Source organism: Maylandia zebra, linkage group LG17 (genome assembly GCF_041146795.1).
Source record: "Maylandia zebra isolate NMK-2024a linkage group LG17, Mzebra_GT3a, whole genome shotgun sequence".
NCBI classification, from domain to species: Eukaryota; Metazoa; Chordata; class Actinopteri; order Cichliformes; family Cichlidae; genus Maylandia; species Maylandia zebra.
In genome coordinates, this window is record NC_135183.1 from 29,860,525 (window position 1) to 29,878,675 (window position 18,151).

The window sequence follows — 18,151 nt, forward strand, 5'->3', positions numbered from 1 at the left end:
GGCTTTCATGCGAACCATTGGTAACTGCAACAATCTGCTAGTGACCAAAGCAATCACAAGAAGGTTTCACAGATTTCACAGTGATAGCCAGCAACCTCCAGTAACCGCACACCAAGCAGTTAAGATTTAAACGTTTTTTTCTCTACCTTATATTTCACTGTGAGAACAAATAGGATGCTAAATTAGGCTAGCAAAAAACAAGCTCAGAAGCGCATTTTACCAGAGAAATCAAATGCCCAACCCCTCACCACCAAACAGCAAACACAAAGCGGCCCCACACTTGTCACTCAAAACCTCTGCACACCTGATAATGCATGACCATAAACCCAAATATAATTTGGCAGTGTTTTAATCACCAGTACAGTAGCTGCAAAAAGGGAAATGACCTGACAGGCATTTTAATATAGGACTCTTTGTTAGCTAACCACAAACTGTATATTAAAGATGGATAGCTACTGTGAAGCCTCAAGAGTGGAGCGAGCTTCAATTTGTCTTTTAATGATCCAGTTTGTGAGCTGATTTTCAGCCCTTTTGAAAATAAAAATCCACAGACTTATAACTGAATTATAACCAACTGTTTGTTCTTATTGGTTACTCATGTTAGTATATATGTACAGCCACCAACTGTCACTTTTTTCTGTAGTTTGACTATTATAACTCCATGTTGATCAACACTGTGGATGAGGATGGGAATCCAGTCCCACTGGGTGGAGAATTCACATTGGAGGAAAACGAACATTTTAATAAACTGCCAGTCAACATACAGCAAAGTAACATACAAGTTCCCACAAATGTCTACAACAGAGGTAACACAACCATAAAGCCTTAAATATAATTGCAAATGCTGCATAATACACCAGATTGGCAGTAGAATATATTACCTCTCTCTGTTTTGTAGATCCTGATATTCTCAATGGAGTCTACATGTCTGAGGCTCTGAATGATGTTTTCGCTGATAACTTCCAGGAGGATCCAACTCTCACCTGGCAGTACTTTGGCAGTTCTACGGGCTTTTTCAGGCTATATCCAGGTACGTCTGAGTCACCTACACTTGGGCCAGCAAATGTGCGTCCCAGAATTGTAGCACAGTGAGTTAATTGATGGTACCCTTGGCTGCACTTTTCTCCTGTGATGATGCAGTGTTAAAACAACATGAACAGCACTGTAGATAAACATTCAGCTACATAAGCCAAATAGTGTACTGTACTTACACAGCAACTGACAGCGCAAGAAACAGTCAAACATGATGAGTCAGTCTCGGTGAGAGTCTGGCTGCTAATAAATTCTCTGTGTACATGTCTATCTGAGTGCGTGCGTGCGTGTGTGTTTGTGAGAGAGAGCAAGGGTAATTAACAGAAGATATGTGACAGCTTGTTTTACTCACCCTCTGCGTCACCCATCACAGCCTTGTTTGACAGTTTGTCATCACACAATGCTACCACAGCATTCATTTTGACATCAGTTGTTCATCCGTTCAACCAAAAAATCATCCAAGCAGGAGTTTGTCCTCTGACCATCATCTGCACTCTCTCTGTTTTCTTTCAGGCATCCAGTGGACTCCAGATGAAAACGGTGTTGTCACATTTGATTGCAGAAACAGAAACTGGTATGGCGATACTGCCCTGTCCTTCCCCATTGATGCCTTTTGATTATCTTTAGCCCTCTCAAAATGAAGCTCCAAACCCAACTTACAGATCTGATCACTCCCAGTCAACAGTTACTATGCACCATTAGGCAGTCTAGTATGGTTCACCCATACTGTATTTGACTGTCTCAAGAATTCTTATCATCAGAATGGGAAAGAAGGATGATTCAAGTGTCTCTGAATTTGATATGGTTGTTGATACTAGAGGAGGTGTTGAGTGTTTGGGAAATGGAGCAAGAATTATCAAGTGAATGGCAGAGGTTAGAAGAGAATGGCCAGACTGCTTTGAGCTGAGAGGAAGACAAGAGTAACTCAAATAACCACTTGTTGTAATCAAGGTATGCAGAAGAGCATCTCTGAAGACACAACCCATTGAACCTTGAAACAGATGAGCACATCGGGTGCCACGCTTGTCAGCTAAGAACAGGAAACTAAAAAGTATTTATTAGTTAAAGGGGATTTGCACCATGAATGTGCAGACAACAAATCTGTAACAACTATGTGATGCCATCATGTCAATATGGAGCAAAATCTCTGAGGAATATTTCCTGGATCTTGTTGAATCTATACCACAAAATTAAGGAAGTTCTGAAAAAGGGGGTCTAACTTTGTGCTAGTGATGTGTGACTAATGAAGTGCGGTGAGTGTACACGACAGTGCAATATGCACTGTTGCACTGAAGTAGTTAACTAGAATTCAGCCATCATTAATTTAGTGTTTATGCTTATTTCCTTGCTGCTGAAACATGTGACATTTTATTTGCTGTAAAGAGATCTATCACAAAGACAAAGGACTGTTTAGATTGTGGGAACTCTGTCTGGTTTCCAGACATAAATACAGTTGTCCTGGGAAGCAGAGATCAAGGAAACAGACAGAGTAAATCTGGAAAGTTGCCAATCACACCTGCTGCTCGAGGGGAAATCTCATTTATGTTAATTAGCTTGGAAAAATCAGGGGATGGTAATAAAGAGATGGAGGGACCGAACAGACGGACAGAGGAACATATAAAAGGATAAACACTGTCTGCTCTTCCTAGCTGCTGGACTAGCAGTACATAACACCCAATCTGGTCATACTTGGTGTGAAATGTAGGTTGTAGTGCATCTTATACCTACTTCTTCTTTCTCTCTATGTCCTTTTAGGTATATACAAGCAGCCACATCTCCTAAAGATGTAGTAATCGTCGTGGATGTCAGTGGCAGCATGAAGGGACTCAGACTGACAATAGCCAAGCACACCATTAATACAATCCTGGACACCCTGGGAGAAAATGACTTTGTTAACATCATAGCTGTAAGTATATGTGCAAACAGTCATACAAAAGACAAATGCAATGAATGCAATTTGTCTAAGTCTGGATGAGCGTGACATAGAGATTAAAGCCCAAACACACAAATGCACTGGAACTAATGCACAGGTCAACATGGAGGTACATATGCACACACACATCCAAATTTAAAATTTGGTTCATGCCAGGCTCAAATTTTCAGTAACATGAAAGCTTCTAAATTTGTTTTCTTTTTAGGTTTTTGGGGGGGATTTTGGCTGTGTGTAACCCTACAACTACAAATCTGTGTAATAAGCATGGTTTATCCTGGTATTACTGCATGTGTAATCATACGCCTCCTGCAAATCCCCTGCTTTTAAGATGTATTTTTACCAGAATTTAAAGCTACACGCCTTTCAGCCGAGTGACCGTGCAGCAAAACAATACAAAACAAAAAAACAGTACTTCTTCATATCTAAACTCTGTAGTTTAAAAAATGGTTTAGTTAATTATTTTTATGAGGTCTATTCAAAATGAAACTTAGCTTTGACTTTGATAGAACTGGTCTTGAACACATTAAAATCATACTCCATATTAGTCCAACAACTTCAATATTGTTACATTATGAACAGTCAATATTTAAAGATGGTTGGTTGGAGAGATTAAGTGTAATCTAATTACTTTGTGACGTTCAGGGTGATTGACTGCAGGTCGTAAAACTGCACGAACAACTGTTTGTCCCCTGCTGCAAATGTTAATCATGTTGACTCTTCATTAGCTGCTCAGTCGCCATATTGGTTTATGTGAATTGGTTTCTGTCTCCAGTACAGTGACTATGTTCGCTACGTGGAGCCCTGCTTCCAGGGCACGCTAGTACAGGCTGATCTGGATAACAGAGAGGTAAGACACACAAGCAGCTCTTGACAAATGGCACATGCGTTCATGCTCATGGCTGATTAAGTGAATTAACCTCTTGGAATTTAATAATTCCAAGTTATCTTGCTAATACCCTGAAGACAAAGCTTATGCCGTAATCACATCACAGTTAAAGCAACCTGCCCTTTAAAGGATTTAACCAGTAAAACCCTAGAGAGCGTATGTGACTTCGGCCTCTGCTAACATATTAAGAATATCAATATTCTTCCCAATTTCCCTTCTTTTCTCCTCTCTTGAATTATTTCCATGTCTAACACCAATAATGTCATTGTTTTATTTTTCTTCTCATCCCTTTGTCCTCCCTTTTTTTTTCTAACTTCCCAACACCTGCTCAGTCTGCTCAGTCTCAGTGTGTGTGTGTTTATTTGTTGTAAGTATGCCCTACTTTCACTCCCCTCCACATCATGGCAGTTTGGGTGAGGTCGCCGGCTGCTGACAATTTTAAGTTGGTCACATGACCTGTCAGCAAGGGATCTGATTGGGTGAATACATAGGATATTCTGTAGCAGAATGGGCTTACAGATGTTGGCTGACACACTTGCACAAGAGGGAACGCACATGTAGAGAAAGACAATCATCAGTTTTGCAGTTGTTATACAAGAGTTCCAATATTCCTACATAACCATTCACTTTTAGTCCTACTGAAAGTCACACTGGGTCACTTTTTCAGTCTTGTTCAGCTTTCATTACTGGGAAGATTACTTAACACAAACCTGCAAGCCAACCATGTTAAAGATGCAGTACACAACATGCCCCAGTGACACAGTACAAATGCACATAAGCAAACAGTCTCATTTGTCAGAATAGCACAGAGCAGATATGTGGGATTAAATGCAATTTGCAATATTTTTGTTTTGTTAATAATACTTCACAACAATTTCAGTTATTTTGAGCATGTTTCCAATCCAATCCAAACCAATTTTATTTATAAAGCACTTTAAAATACCCAGTACAGGACCAAAGTGCTGTACAGAAAATAAGTTAAAAACAATAGAATAAAATAAATAAATAAAACACATAATACATAAAAATTAGAACAGCCCTATATTAGCGAAACAAGATAAAACAGCATAGAATCAACTAAAATAAAACTTAAAAAAAAAAAAAAAACCAATATCTCACATGGTGTCAAAGGCCAGGGTAAAGAGGTGATTTAAAAACAGGTAGAGAAGAAGCCTGTCTGATCTCTAAAAGTAGATCGTTCCACAGTTTTGAGTCACTTTTTTTACTAAATGTCTATATTTAAATATAATTTACAGCACATAAAATCAGTTTCACTACGCTTGCAATTATTCTTATTGTTCTAATTATTTACTATTCACATTCACAGACACAAGAGCTCCTCTTACGTGCTATTAATAGCTGCAGCCGTGTGCAGTGGTCGTGCATGTAGATGTTTGATCTGTGGTTGTATGTGGCTTTGCCAATGCTTTGTATTTCAACCCTCTCTTGCACAGAGACAATAGCAGTTAGCAGCAGTTTTTGTTCATACTAAAAGTATTCTGTTCAAATACTTTTAGTATTTGACACCAAAGAAAACACATTTCCTTTTCAGTTTTGTCATGATGTTTCACATTAAAATTTCACTTCTTCCTAAAACCGCATTTTCATATACAAGTGACTAGTTAGAGAAGTGTTTATATCCATCCTTGAGCTATGCAAGATGCAACATTTTACAGGGTTTGTCTTTTATAAAAGAAGTTCATGCACACTTACAGCTTTCTAAAACTGAGTAAAACCCTTTTACATGGTCATTCCTCCTCCTCATATGTGCATGTGAATCTGTCTTTGTTTGTGTGTTGATTAATCTTGATTACCTTCTGGTGTTGCAGTAGCTTTGGTGTTAGTGGTCAGTGTGCCAGGAAGCCGGGGATAATTTCTCTACTGCGCTCTCTTTTTTCTGTTGTGACTAATTCGGCTGCGTTTGCCCGAAGGGAAGCGCATTGGCTCACTGACAGTGTCTGTGTGTTTACTTTTCTGGGTCTCGCTCCAGCATTTCAAGCTTTTGGTGGAACAGCTTCATGTGAAAGGAGAGGGCAAAGTAAAAAAAGCAATGAAGGAGTCTTTCAGGATTCTCAATGAGGTTTGTCTTTCCTTGCCACAATCATAGCAACTGCTACCCCTTGGCCGTAATAATAGCGAAGCAAAGTTATTTAGGAATTCCTACCTCCACAATACACAGAGCTTGAGTGCAGATTTTTAAAACTGATTAAACTGGATGTGCATATTTATGTGTTTAGGCTACTGCACTGGGGCAGGGCAGCCTGTGTAACCAGGCAATCATGCTGATAACAGACGGAGCCATGGAGGACTTCCAAGATGTTTTTCAAGAGTTTAACTGGCCGGAACGACGGGTATTATAAAGACCAGCACAGACAAATATCATCCTTTAAAAGCTGTAGTAGCTGAGTATTAAATTAGCGTGGCTTATCACGCCGTACTACATATAGCACTTGACTTTCTCTCCAGGTTCGAGTGTTCACCTATCTGATTGGACGGGAGATGACGTTTGCTGAAAATGTCAAATGGATTGCCTGCAACAACAAGGGTAAAGCCCAGTGTCTTTAAATTTGATGGCTTTGTTTGTGTTGTCACATTTGTTTGTACTGACAAATCCTTCATAATCATTACAGGAAGACAGCAACAGTAATAAATTGAAGATTAAAGAATATTTTTTTGTAAAAAAGAATCATTTTCTGAATCTTACGAAACCCCTGGTGCTCCCAAAAGAGGTGTGCTGGCCCTGTGGTGATTCCAGGTGGCACTATGAGGAACTAAGTATCAGGTGCTGCCCTCTTGTGAATTACAAGGCATCATGCAGCAGCTTAGGAAATAATCACATTAGCTCCTTCTAGCATATTAAAATCCATGGCTAAATAACTGATAATCAGCACAGATACACTGCAAACATATCCCTGGCCAAAAATGTCATAACTGTGTCTCTATAACAGGTGCAATCCATTTTGTTGCATAAACTGATAGTTGCTTCTACTAGCAGGCAGATATCTGTCAAACAGATATTTTGTTGCTGTTTTCTTGCAAACAGCTTCTGCTTAAACCTTCTGGATGCAGTTTCAGTTTGCTTAATAGTGTTTGCACCAGCGCTCTTGGGAGATGTTACCAAGGGGAAATATGTTGCACGTATTCACTTGGCAGAGCTTCAGTAGCCTGTTGTCGCTGAGCAGCTTCACTGCAGGTATCCCACTGACGTCACTGTCTCCCACTTGTAGAAATGCCACAAACCTTAGACTAAGCCAAGCTTTAAAGAACGTCAAAAACATATTTGTATCAGTCGGAGATTCAAGCTGGGATATTTGTTTCATGTTTTGGAATACAGGGTGTTCTGATGTCTGATAAATGAGTTTCTTCTTCTAAATTTAATACCCAAAGGCAGAAACCTGAGTTAAAAATAATAGGTGAACAATTTATTTTCCAAAAACTAAAAAAGAAAAAACGCTTCTCAGTTTTCCATCTGAGTAGTTTATGATACGAGTTACAATACATGTGTGTCTTTTCTGTGTCTTCTGCAGGTTATTACACACATGTCTCAACACTGGCTGATGTCCAGGAAAACGTTATGGAGTACCTCCATGTTCTGAGCCGGCCAATGGTCATCAACCACGATCATGACATCATTTGGACTGAGGCCTATATGGACAGTGTGGTCAGTCTGCTTGTCTTATTATTGTTGTTTAATATTATTATTTTTGTCAAAATTTAATAAATGAACTGGTTTTTATCTTTGTTTAATATTTTTTGATGATCTGAAACATGTGAGTGTAGCAAATATGCAAAAACTAAATATATAAAGAGAAATGAGGAAGGAAGCAAATATATTCACATATTCACTTAATTCTGAATATTTAGACTATGGTCATTATAAAGAATGCAGATGTAAAGCACCACCTCCCTGGCACATTTATTACATGTATTTAATATTAAACATTTTTTTTCTTATGAATTTATGTTTTCCTCCCTTTCATTTGGCCACAGAAATATTACATTGTAATTTGACAATCTTACTGGAGGTGTTATTCTTTAGCCATTCATGTGTGCTTTTCCCCCCATTTACCATTAACTTCAGTTGCCAAGTACAAAAAAGGTAATTGTATGTGGAGCTAGCTTTAGAGCTTTAGCTAGAAAAAGAAAATAAAGTGTAGCATTTGTAACGACATGCTTAGGTTTTGTTTAGTTAGTGGTTGTCAGTTTTTAGTCACCTCTAGTAGTTTCTTGGAGCTCCAGTAGCTTTTGCTAAAGCTAAAGTTAGCTCATCCTCGAGATACCAGCTGATCTAATGTTGTAAGTCTTTGTTTTTCACTTGAAACCACATTTCAAGTGGTTTTTCAAAATGCTTTATTATAAATTCATTTAAACAGTTTGAAATGTAATCTAAAGTGGAAAGTTTAAACTTTTTTTTAACTATACAAGCCGGTACTAGCTTTTTTAAGAGTTAGCTTGTAATTTAACAAGCTAACTCTTAAAAAAGCTAGTATCTCCAAATCACTTATTTTTTCAAACTCTGTAAACAAACCTGGATTTGCTTTTGGTTTTTTTTTTTTTATTAATTAATTAATTTTTTGTCCACAGGCTAACTAATTTATCTGAAAGTGTGTTTATTGTATCACAGCTGTTCAACACTCAGGCACAAAGCCTGCTCCTGATGACCTCAGTAGCCATGCCTGTGTTCAGCAAGAAGAGAGAGACTGTAAGTAGTTTTTTACAACTTTGACCTCACATTGTGTCTTTGTGTTGATAATGGTAAATTAAATTGAAATGAAATTGTGATAGATCATAACAAAAGTGGGAGTTTATATTCATAAATCTGTATAAGAAATAGGGTTAAAACCGAAGGAACCAGCCTTGATCTGCTAAGAAACAGGCTGCCTTAAATTTGGAAGCCTTGTTTGATTCAGTATTAACTTTTAAACCACAGATCAAAAAAGTCCTTTCTTCAGATCAGAGCTGGCTGCAAAATAAAACCACTGCTCTAACAGTGTGACCTGGAAAACAAAGATTAACAAAAAGTCACTCACTTATCTCCAGCTAGTTCACAATACTCCATCGAGGCTTCATGCTGTTATCATCTCAGATTTTATTTGAGCTTATTGTTTATATTTCGTTTCAGAGTGAGCGCTATTTAATGTGATTTTGATATATTTAAAATTCTAAAATGATATTTTTACCTCATAAAGTTATCGCACGGGATTCTACTGGGAGTAGTAGGAACTGATGTTGCCTTGAGAGAACTGATGAGAGTAGCTACAAGATACAAGGTAAACCAGAAAGTAACACACCCTGTAACATATATGCTGTACTTCAGTACTGTCAGCAGTTTGCTTCCTTATGGCTGTCTGCTTATGGTCTTTTTATAGCTGGGTGTTCATGGCTACGCCTACCTCATCACCAATAATGGGTACATCTTGTCTCATCCTGACCTGCGACCTCTGGTACGAGGATTTTTTTGTTGGTATTAGATAATGGATTATGAGTACATGCCTCTTATTTTAAAAGCATACTCTTTTGTCTGTGTGCCTGTGCTTGTGTATGGCAGTATAAAGAGGGTAAGAAGCTAAAGCCTAAACCCAACTACAACAGTGTGGATCTGTCAGAAGTGGAATGGGAAGACAGCGAAGAAAAAGTGGGTAACATAAACTTACACGCATTTTTGACCCTTTAATTTCACTTATTTTCTTTGACTTATAGTTTAAGTTGCTGATATAGCTTAACTTTTTTTTTAGCTGAGGACCGCCATGGTTAAAGGAGAAACCGGAAACTTGTCTTTAGATGTGAAAACTTCAGTCGATAAAGGAGTGAGTAATTTTGTTCTTCAGGAATCTGTTGATGTAAAAGGAGACTTAGTGACTATTATATCAGTTATTTCCCCTTTTTGTCCCGTGTACCTCTTTTTTCAATAGAAAAGCTGCCTTTTGTGCTCACTGTGGTGTTTATGAAGCCTGTTTTTCTTACAGAGAAGAGTGATGTTCCTGAAGAATGATTACTACTATACTGTCATCAATGAGACACCATTCAGGTTTGTCCAGTTTCTTTAAACTTTACTAAATTCCTTAAATTCTCCAGTAAAACAAAACAAAACATATAAACAAAACAAGTCTCCTTCTTACATTTTCTATATTGCCTTGTTAAAGTTTCCCACATACTGTAACGGTCTTGGCCTTCTCTGTGTTGACAGTCTGGGTATAGTGTTGAGTCAAGGATATGGACAGTATATCTTCATAGGAAATGTCTCTGTTGAGGAGGGTAAGTGTCCAATCTCTGTACATCTGCGTTTGTGTCTGGGTTTCATACACCCTGGCTTATGTCTTGACTTCTCTTCTTACGCAGGTCTTCACGACTTATTGGCTCCTGATCTGACCATAGCCAACGAGTGGTGAGTTTAACTTGCAGTGTAACAGGTTGTGAGATAGGTTGTGTTTCCCATTTTTCTACAGGGTGGTTTATCCGGTGTTCTGACAAACCGTCCTACTTTGGGAAGTTGTCCTACCCATAGGTTAATTTGACGGTGACTTCTGACAAACCCGAACACCGTCTATGTTGCACATAAAGTCAGAGTTTTCAGTGTAATTAAGGTGCTTCCTTTTTACCCTAACTTAAGATGAACACATAACCTGGTCTGGAGAAGGTTTCGGTTTTGAAATCGGTTGGTAACGCCACATTTTCATTAGACAGCTTTTATAGTAAAGTGCTGTCTAGATTATCTGATGTACTATTATTTTTTTATAAATAGAGCTTATTCGGTCAGAGCTCATAAACTACATCAAATGAAACTGTAAAGTTACAGCAGTGCAAACTGTATGTGTGGCATTGTCACTGGAATTTTCTTACATTCAGCATAAAACATTGATGCAGAAAATAAATGTTTTGTGTATAAATGTTGATCCTAATCTGCTGCTAAGGCCCTTTTACACTGCTGGAATTGCAGCTGCTTGAACCCAAATTAGAAGATTGATGGGTCACATTTGTAGGCTATATATCAAAGAGAACATTCAATCAATAAAATAAATTTTCTCTTTGATCTGGTAGCAGACTAATGTGATTTCCGTGGATCCTGGATTAGGAAATGGGAGAGAGTTAAATCTGAATGCACTGAGTAACCTTGTGTTTAAACGTATCAAAAATTTCATATCTCTGATCTGCAGCAGCTGCACAGTGAGTGCAAACTAATAATGTTAATAAATATGTTAGATTGAGATAATATATTTATTTTACAGCTCTGCATGCTTATGACGACTCTGAGTTCACAATTTTCAGCAGCATTAATCTCTGCCTCACTCTTAGCAGTATTATTGCTGTTATATTCTTTATTTTCTTTATAGACATCTTATCATCTTATATTAGATTGAAATAGTCACATTGAAAAAAAATAGGTTTTGTTGTTTAATGGTGGTTGGCAAATAGCTTCTAAGGTGCATTACCACCACCCTCTGGGAGTAATAGCATGTTGCATACTACAAGGTGCCCATAAACAAAGGAGAATATATATATTTTAAGACAAGAAACAGTTGCATAAACTGTTGGTTATTTTTTCTTTCTTTCGTTTTTATTTAGTAACTTTGACTATATTTGAAAGTCCTCACCATGCTTAATTGACATATGTGTGCGTTTGTAGGACCTACTGTGAGACAGACATTGACCCAGCACACCGCAAGCTGAGTCAGCTTCAAGCTGTGGAACAATACCTCACAGGCAAAGAGCCAGATCTGGAGTGTAAGTCGTGACTTAATGTCAAGCATCGCATGAATGCATCAATGTCAGAAGTATAAAAATGTGTGTTTAGTTGGATATTTTTTTGTAGCTGCTTCTTGGTAATAAATCTTATGCTGCTGTTTATTTCCCCCTAAATGGTGCCATTTATATTTATTAAATAAATAAATTGTTTAATTTTGCTTCTTCTTGAATTCAGTCATCCGATCCAATAAACTGCACATACAGTAAGTTATTATGATGATTATGTTTTTCATGGGTCCAGGATTTATTATGTCTTGGTCTGATTTATTGCCAAGAAACACTGTTACAACAAAGAAATAATCAGCAAAAATTTAATACATTTTTCTGCTAAGTTTATATACCAATAAGTATATGTCACTTGTGACTTTGTGCGATGTGCAGGAGTAAGCACTTAATGGTGAGTTTTGTACAACTCAGCATCAAATATGCCAGAGAATACTGAATCACAGGGAGATACTAATATGCTGGACATTAGAACAGGGAATAGACAGTAATGAGTCACGACGTGACTCGAAACTGGAAATAAACTCAGCACAAGATAGAAAACTGTAACCAAAATGAATCAGGAAGACATCTAAACAGGGAATACTTTGTTACCCCCACAAGGGAGGTAGCAAAGAACAAGTAACACAAGCAATGTTACAAAAGAAACAGCATTCAAACATACTGTAGGGTCATTCTCAAAATCCAAAAGAAACGTTAACTCGCAAAACGCAAAGCCCAGGGTCCAGAACTCAGGGACCATAGCAGTATAAAAGCACACCGTTATACTTTCTCTGAACAGGTGATATGCAGCTGCTGCAACAAACGCTGTTTGATGCTGTGGTCACGGCTCCCATGGAAGCTTACTGGAACGCCCTTATGCTCAACGTATCCAGGTGAAAATGAACACAAATGTTCCTTCAGTTCATGCCACCAACTTTTTACACAGTTGGTGATTCTTATCTATACTAACATATATTTTTCCTCTTTATGTGTGTATGTGCGTTTGTTTGTTTCTCCCTCTTGCTCTCTCAGTATGGATGAGGGAATTGAAACAGCATTCTTAGGGACCCGTTCAGGCCTCATAAGGTTTCTGAGGTATGCCGGTATCGAGAAAAGAATTGGCAAGTGAGTAAGAAAAGTCCAACTGCATCTATGTTGTCATGCTATTATATCCAAAACCAAATAGAAACTGGTGTCAAAAAACCTCTATAAAAGGTTTACCTTAGACTGATGGTAATTGAAGACCTGATGATGACTTTATGCCCCCGTCTTGGTTAATTAAAGGTAAACTGAACTTAATCCCTGACACCCAGGTGGCATCTTTTGGGAGAATTTTCTGTGTAGAAACACAATTAGCATATATCCAAAACATTTGACTTCTGTTTAGGCTGTATTTGCATTTAGACATCAGGGTTTTGAGATATGACAGACACAGCTACAATCATCAATTTAAGCAAAGATGAAGATACAAATAAGTCTTCCACTACTCTCACTACTCTCTCTATTGTTCACCCTGGGGTTGCCCTCCCCCAGGCTTGTCCCTCTGGCTTCCTGTCCTGGGTTTGGGATTGGCTGTTCTCCTGCCCTGCACCCCTGTTCTTTGTTCCAATTCCGGGAATCCCCTCTATTTGTATTATTACACCTATTAATCGCAATATTGCAATATTACAAGCAATCCCAAACTATAGTCTCTTTAACTCTAATGTATATTCATTAATCTGTTATTCTCAACATTAGTAAATCCTTTCTTTAGATATATCTCTTGAAAAGCAATGGCTGTCTTGTTAAGGTAATTTAATATCACTATTTTTTTGTTTTCCAATTTTAGTTTCCCACTTTATCCAGTTGCTTTTTTCCATGTGTCAAAGACTCTTCTTGTTAATTAAGCAATGGGTTGTTCTTTTAGCATATTTTGTCTCTCCCCAGGTCTTTCCTGACCTCCACAGACAAGGAAAATATGTTCACCCTGGACCATTTCCCAGTGTGGTACCGCAGAGCAGCTGAGTACCCAGCTGGAAAGTTTCTATATTACATGCCCAGACAAGACACTAGAGGTAGGAGGACATACCTTTACTTAGTATACACACACCCACAAAATAAAACAAACAAACAAATCCTACGAAATACTATTTATGATGGTGTTTTTTCTTTTTGCAATGTTCAGCAAATTGAGTAAAGAGATCCCCCATGTAAGGCTAGTTTTTGTACCGTCAGGGGGGTACAGCTGCTCTTTTCTGTTTCCCTCTATGTATATTAATGCAGTTTGCATAAATCCTGAAACATCATGAAACATCTACTCTGAACACCCACTTTATAACATCTTCAAGGAAACAGCAGTACTGGAAGACTCTTCTCTTTTTGTTGTAAAGTGAAGAGATACAGGAGAACATTCGCACCCACTGCCCGTATGCCTTTTCAAGTGTCATACAAATAGTAGATGAGCTCCGTCAGACATGTGAATTTCCCTAAATAAAGTTTTTCTTATTCTTATTATTCTTATTTGCATCAACAAAGTTCTTTGACTGGTTAGGAGAGATCGGGAAATGTGATTTTTATTGAGGCAAAGTGTAAAGTAGTTCATCCAGCTTGATGTATATCCTAAGATATGTCTTGATGAACAGTTTTCAGCATCAGAGTGTGAAAATTAACAGCCGTGTCATCTTTGCCATCACATCATACTAACCTCATTTTTTTTGTAGTTGAGAAAGGAAAAGTCAGAAAAAAAAGCATGCAAGTTTGAACCTGGCTTTTCCCTGCCTCTGGATTAAATTCTCTTGTTTTGCTCCACTGGAATAAAATGTATTTTTAAAGAGCTTTGAAAAATATGTTGGCATTAAAGCGATTTAGCCTGCGTCAGAGGGCAGGAATGTAAATTTAATCTCCACTACACAGTACACAGTGTGCAGCTGGAAACACTGCTGCTCCTAATGTCAGAACACAGTGGTTGTGTATTTTCTGCATCTATTTCCTTCGACTTACATGCATAGTTTTTTAGAGTTATAAAGGAATTTTAGGGGCTTTATGTTGACTGGTGATAATCATTTTGTGGTGTATTTCCACGCTTGTGAGATGCACTTTTAAATATAAACTAGTTCCCAATACGTATTAGGAGTTTGATAAATGTAGTGTGTTGTTCTTAGATGTATTCAGGGACTATGAGGCTGACTATAGCGCCACCTTGAGTGCAGAAGAGGTGGAAACCCAAGCGGAGGAGGGAGGGAATAATCCAAGGGAGGCGGAGAATGAGGAGGAGGAGGAGGAGGGTAGAGGAAAACTGTTTCTTTTACTTGGCATGCCTCCTCTTTTTCATTTGATTTTTAGCAGATAAATCCTGTTGTCCCTGTTTTCGATTTGTTTCTCTTCTGCCTTTTTCTTGGTCTGTCGTTCTTTTTTCCCTTCTTTCTCTTTCACTCTCTCTCTCTCTCTCTCATTGCATGAGCATGCAATTAAAGTATGGAAACCTCCTCTCCTTTCTTAGAAAGCCTTCTCGTAAAGCCATCTTAGTTACATAGTTTTTTGGGCATCATTTTTTTCCCATGCTGTCATTGTGTCTTTTTCGTCTTAGTGACCGAATAACAGAAATATAAACATGGTGCACATGGACTAATATAACACACTGACAACATCCTTCTGTTATAAATGTATTACTCGATTAGCTCTCATAATCTGTGTTACATAATGGCTTAAAATGTTAATCTGGCTGGTATGTGTGGTTTGATGACAGTTGGCGTCAGCTGCCACGAAGGCTCAGAGTAGATGCACGGAAGAAGCATGTGCAAATTTATTACATTAATCCAAACTACCTCTCCAGTCCAAGTCAGCCTGTCACATATATATGTTTTATTTTAAAAAAACACACATTTTTGACATGCTTAAATTTCAACTGCCACAATCACTAAGTGTACGAGGATATAAATATTTCTAAGAACATTTTCCGCATGCACATACAGTAATCCTGCATGTCTGTATATCTGGAAGGCATCCGTGCATGCACACATACTTGGATTTATAAGGTACTGTAAATACCTGCTAATTGTGTGTGTTGTTCTACCAGCAGGGAGGATCATGATTGCTGCCACTGCTGTCACTGTGACGGTGGGCAAGAAAACTGCACTTGCTGGAGGTAGGATGACAACTTCTGTTTTAATACACACCCTATCTGTCTCTTGCACACATGCTTCATCCCACCGCTGCCTCCCTCTTTCTCATTTCTTTTTAATCTCCTCTTACCTCTCATTGCTCTTTCAGTGTTTTCTCTGCCTCTAAATTTTCCATTTCTCTTGTAAAACACTCAACCCCTGCATATTTAAAGCATATTGTTCTCCAGTTTGCTCTCTCGCTTTTGTTCTTTTCTCCCTCGTCTGTGTCTGAATTTTCTTACATTTTCACCAAGTAAAATCAGCTTGCTGCAAAATGTATTGGTGGATTTGTTGATGACATTCGAACTTGTTGAGTGGATGTTAATTGCCTGTGGTGTGAATTATCAGCAAGACTTTGCTTTGTTTGGCTTAAGTTCTGGCCCCTTGTGACACTGATGAGTGTGTCACATTATTGCATTTGAAAAAAAAGGGAGCTGTAATTGAGTGTGTGAGTGCGTCTCATTTTGTACGTTCAGAGTCTTTGGCTTTGTTTCACTGATTCACTGATGTGCAGGTTAGTGTTTGTGTGTTTGTGTGTGTTTGCCCTGGTAAGTACATCTGTGACTGAGACACTCATCAGTCATAATTATCCGAGCGAAGAATCTCTGAACAAGTTTGCGTGCGTGGCTGTCAGCATTTGGTGTCTCATTACGATGACAGATAGACAGAAGCACAGTTAAACACACTGACACAAACACGCGCTTATCTGTGTTCCACAGCTTTCCTAGAAATAATCTCAGGTGTGAAAATCTTGTTAAATTTGGAAGTGGAAAACAGGAGATAAGGGAGATATGAGAAAGAGTTTAAAATACATGTTTCAGTCTTTCTCTTAGCCTTGCCAATTGTCATTTTTTACAGGTTTTCTTTCCTTTGCTACATTCTTACTCTTGCTGCTGGTTTAGAATCCACACTGTTGCAAAAGGCTGAACTTAGACCTACAATTTGGCTTACTGAATCTATTATGGGGTTTCATTAAACCACAAGCTACAAAGGAAAGATGGATGTGAAATAATTATGATGTCTAAAAACAGTATTTGATGTGTGTACAGTATAAATGAGATATATTCCAAAAAATATGGTTATAACAACAACATTTTTTGAATTATACATTCACCAGCTTTTTCAGGTTCAACTGCTGTTCAAGTGCTCTTAAAACAATTAATTTAATTATCCAATCACATGGCTGTAACTCAGTGGTTATATTCAAGAAGACATGGTCAAGACAAAGTTCCAACTGGCTATCAGAAAGTTGATTTTTAAGTGACGTATGAAAAAAAAGAGAATATCCAAGGAGCAGCAGTCTTCTAGGTAAAAATATCATGTTGATGTCAGAGGTCAGAAGAGAATGACCAGACTTCTTTGAGATGATAGGAAAGCGACAGCAACTCAAATAATCAGGTGTGACAACCAAGGTATGCAGATGAGCACCTCGGAATGAACAACATGTCAAGCCTTCAAACTGATGGGCTACAGCAGCAGAAGACCACACTGGGTGCCATTCCTTTCAGCCAAGAACAGGAACCTGAAACTTGATCAGTAGAAGATTTGGGTTGCTTAGCCTGCCTCCATTTCTGCTGTGACGTTTTAATGGTGTGGTCAGAATTTGGCATATACAACATGAAAGCATGAATCAGTGGTTCAGTGTATCAATGGCTTTGTATCAATGGATGCTGGTGATATAATGGTGTGGGAGATATTTTCTTGGTACACTTTGGGCCCCTTAATACCAAATGAGCATTCTTTAAACACCACAGCCTACCTGAGTGTTCATGCTGACCATGCCCACCCCTTTGACCACATTGCACCCATCTTCTGATCTATTTCCAGTAGGATAATGCTATATGTTACAAAGCTCAAACCATTTCAAACTGGTTTTTGGAACAAAGCAGTCCATTCACTGTATTCAGATGACCTCCACAGTCACCATACAGTGGCTTGCAAACTTTTCCACATTTTGTCACATTACAGCCACGCACACCCCACTTTTCAGTTATTTATTTGTAAAAAATGTTTGGAAACATGTATGATTTTCGTTCCATTTTCGTTCGTACACCACTTTGTATTGGTCTTTCACGTGGAATTCCAATAAAATTGATTCATGTTTGTGGCTGTAATGTGACAAAATGTGGAAAAGTTCAAGGGGGCCGAATACTTTTGTGAGCCAATGTATTTCAATCTAATAGTGCAGCTTTGGGATGTGGTGAAACAGGAGAGTTACATTGAGGATGTGCTGCTAACAAATCCAACCCAGTACTAGCAAGGAGTGTTTTCTGAGTAAATATAATAATCACCATTTCGTGGGCACAAAAGTTAAAGTTCATCACTAGATGCCAAGTCCATCAACTTCTCTCCAAGCTGCAGCAAACTCAGAGGGGATGGTTTTATAAACTTATTGGTATGTGTGTGTAAGGAACACATACACACACCAAGTCT

At 38.3% G+C, this 18,151-nt stretch overlaps 1 protein-coding gene across 2 annotated transcripts in view; it reads left to right on the plus strand.

Moving 5' to 3' along the window:
- cacna2d4a (calcium channel, voltage-dependent, alpha 2/delta subunit 4a) overlaps positions 1–18,151 on the plus strand; it is a 99,390-nt gene that overhangs the window by 8,921 nt on the left and 72,318 nt on the right. The window contains exons 6-27 of one of the 2 annotated variants that reach the window (XM_076875567.1): positions 644–806; positions 899–1,030; positions 1,546–1,606; positions 2,788–2,938; positions 3,738–3,812; positions 5,842–5,931; positions 6,089–6,202; positions 6,318–6,396; positions 7,379–7,512; positions 8,476–8,553; positions 9,041–9,121; positions 9,221–9,295; positions 9,400–9,486; positions 9,587–9,658; positions 9,818–9,879; positions 10,039–10,106; positions 10,191–10,236; positions 11,476–11,573; positions 12,379–12,472; positions 12,612–12,704; positions 13,506–13,633; positions 15,634–15,702. In XM_076875567.1, the coding sequence (XP_076731682.1) occupies positions 644–806; positions 899–1,030; positions 1,546–1,606; positions 2,788–2,938; positions 3,738–3,812; positions 5,842–5,931; positions 6,089–6,202; positions 6,318–6,396; positions 7,379–7,512; positions 8,476–8,553; positions 9,041–9,121; positions 9,221–9,295; positions 9,400–9,486; positions 9,587–9,658; positions 9,818–9,879; positions 10,039–10,106; positions 10,191–10,236; positions 11,476–11,573; positions 12,379–12,472; positions 12,612–12,704; positions 13,506–13,633; positions 15,634–15,702 (2,050 nt within the window). The remainder of the gene's footprint in view (positions 1–643; positions 807–898; positions 1,031–1,545; positions 1,607–2,787; positions 2,939–3,737; positions 3,813–5,841; positions 5,932–6,088; positions 6,203–6,317; positions 6,397–7,378; positions 7,513–8,475; positions 8,554–9,040; positions 9,122–9,220; positions 9,296–9,399; positions 9,487–9,586; positions 9,659–9,817; positions 9,880–10,038; positions 10,107–10,190; positions 10,237–11,475; positions 11,574–12,378; positions 12,473–12,611; positions 12,705–13,505; positions 13,634–15,633; positions 15,703–18,151) is intronic. The other variant, XM_076875568.1, reaches the window with a different exon arrangement.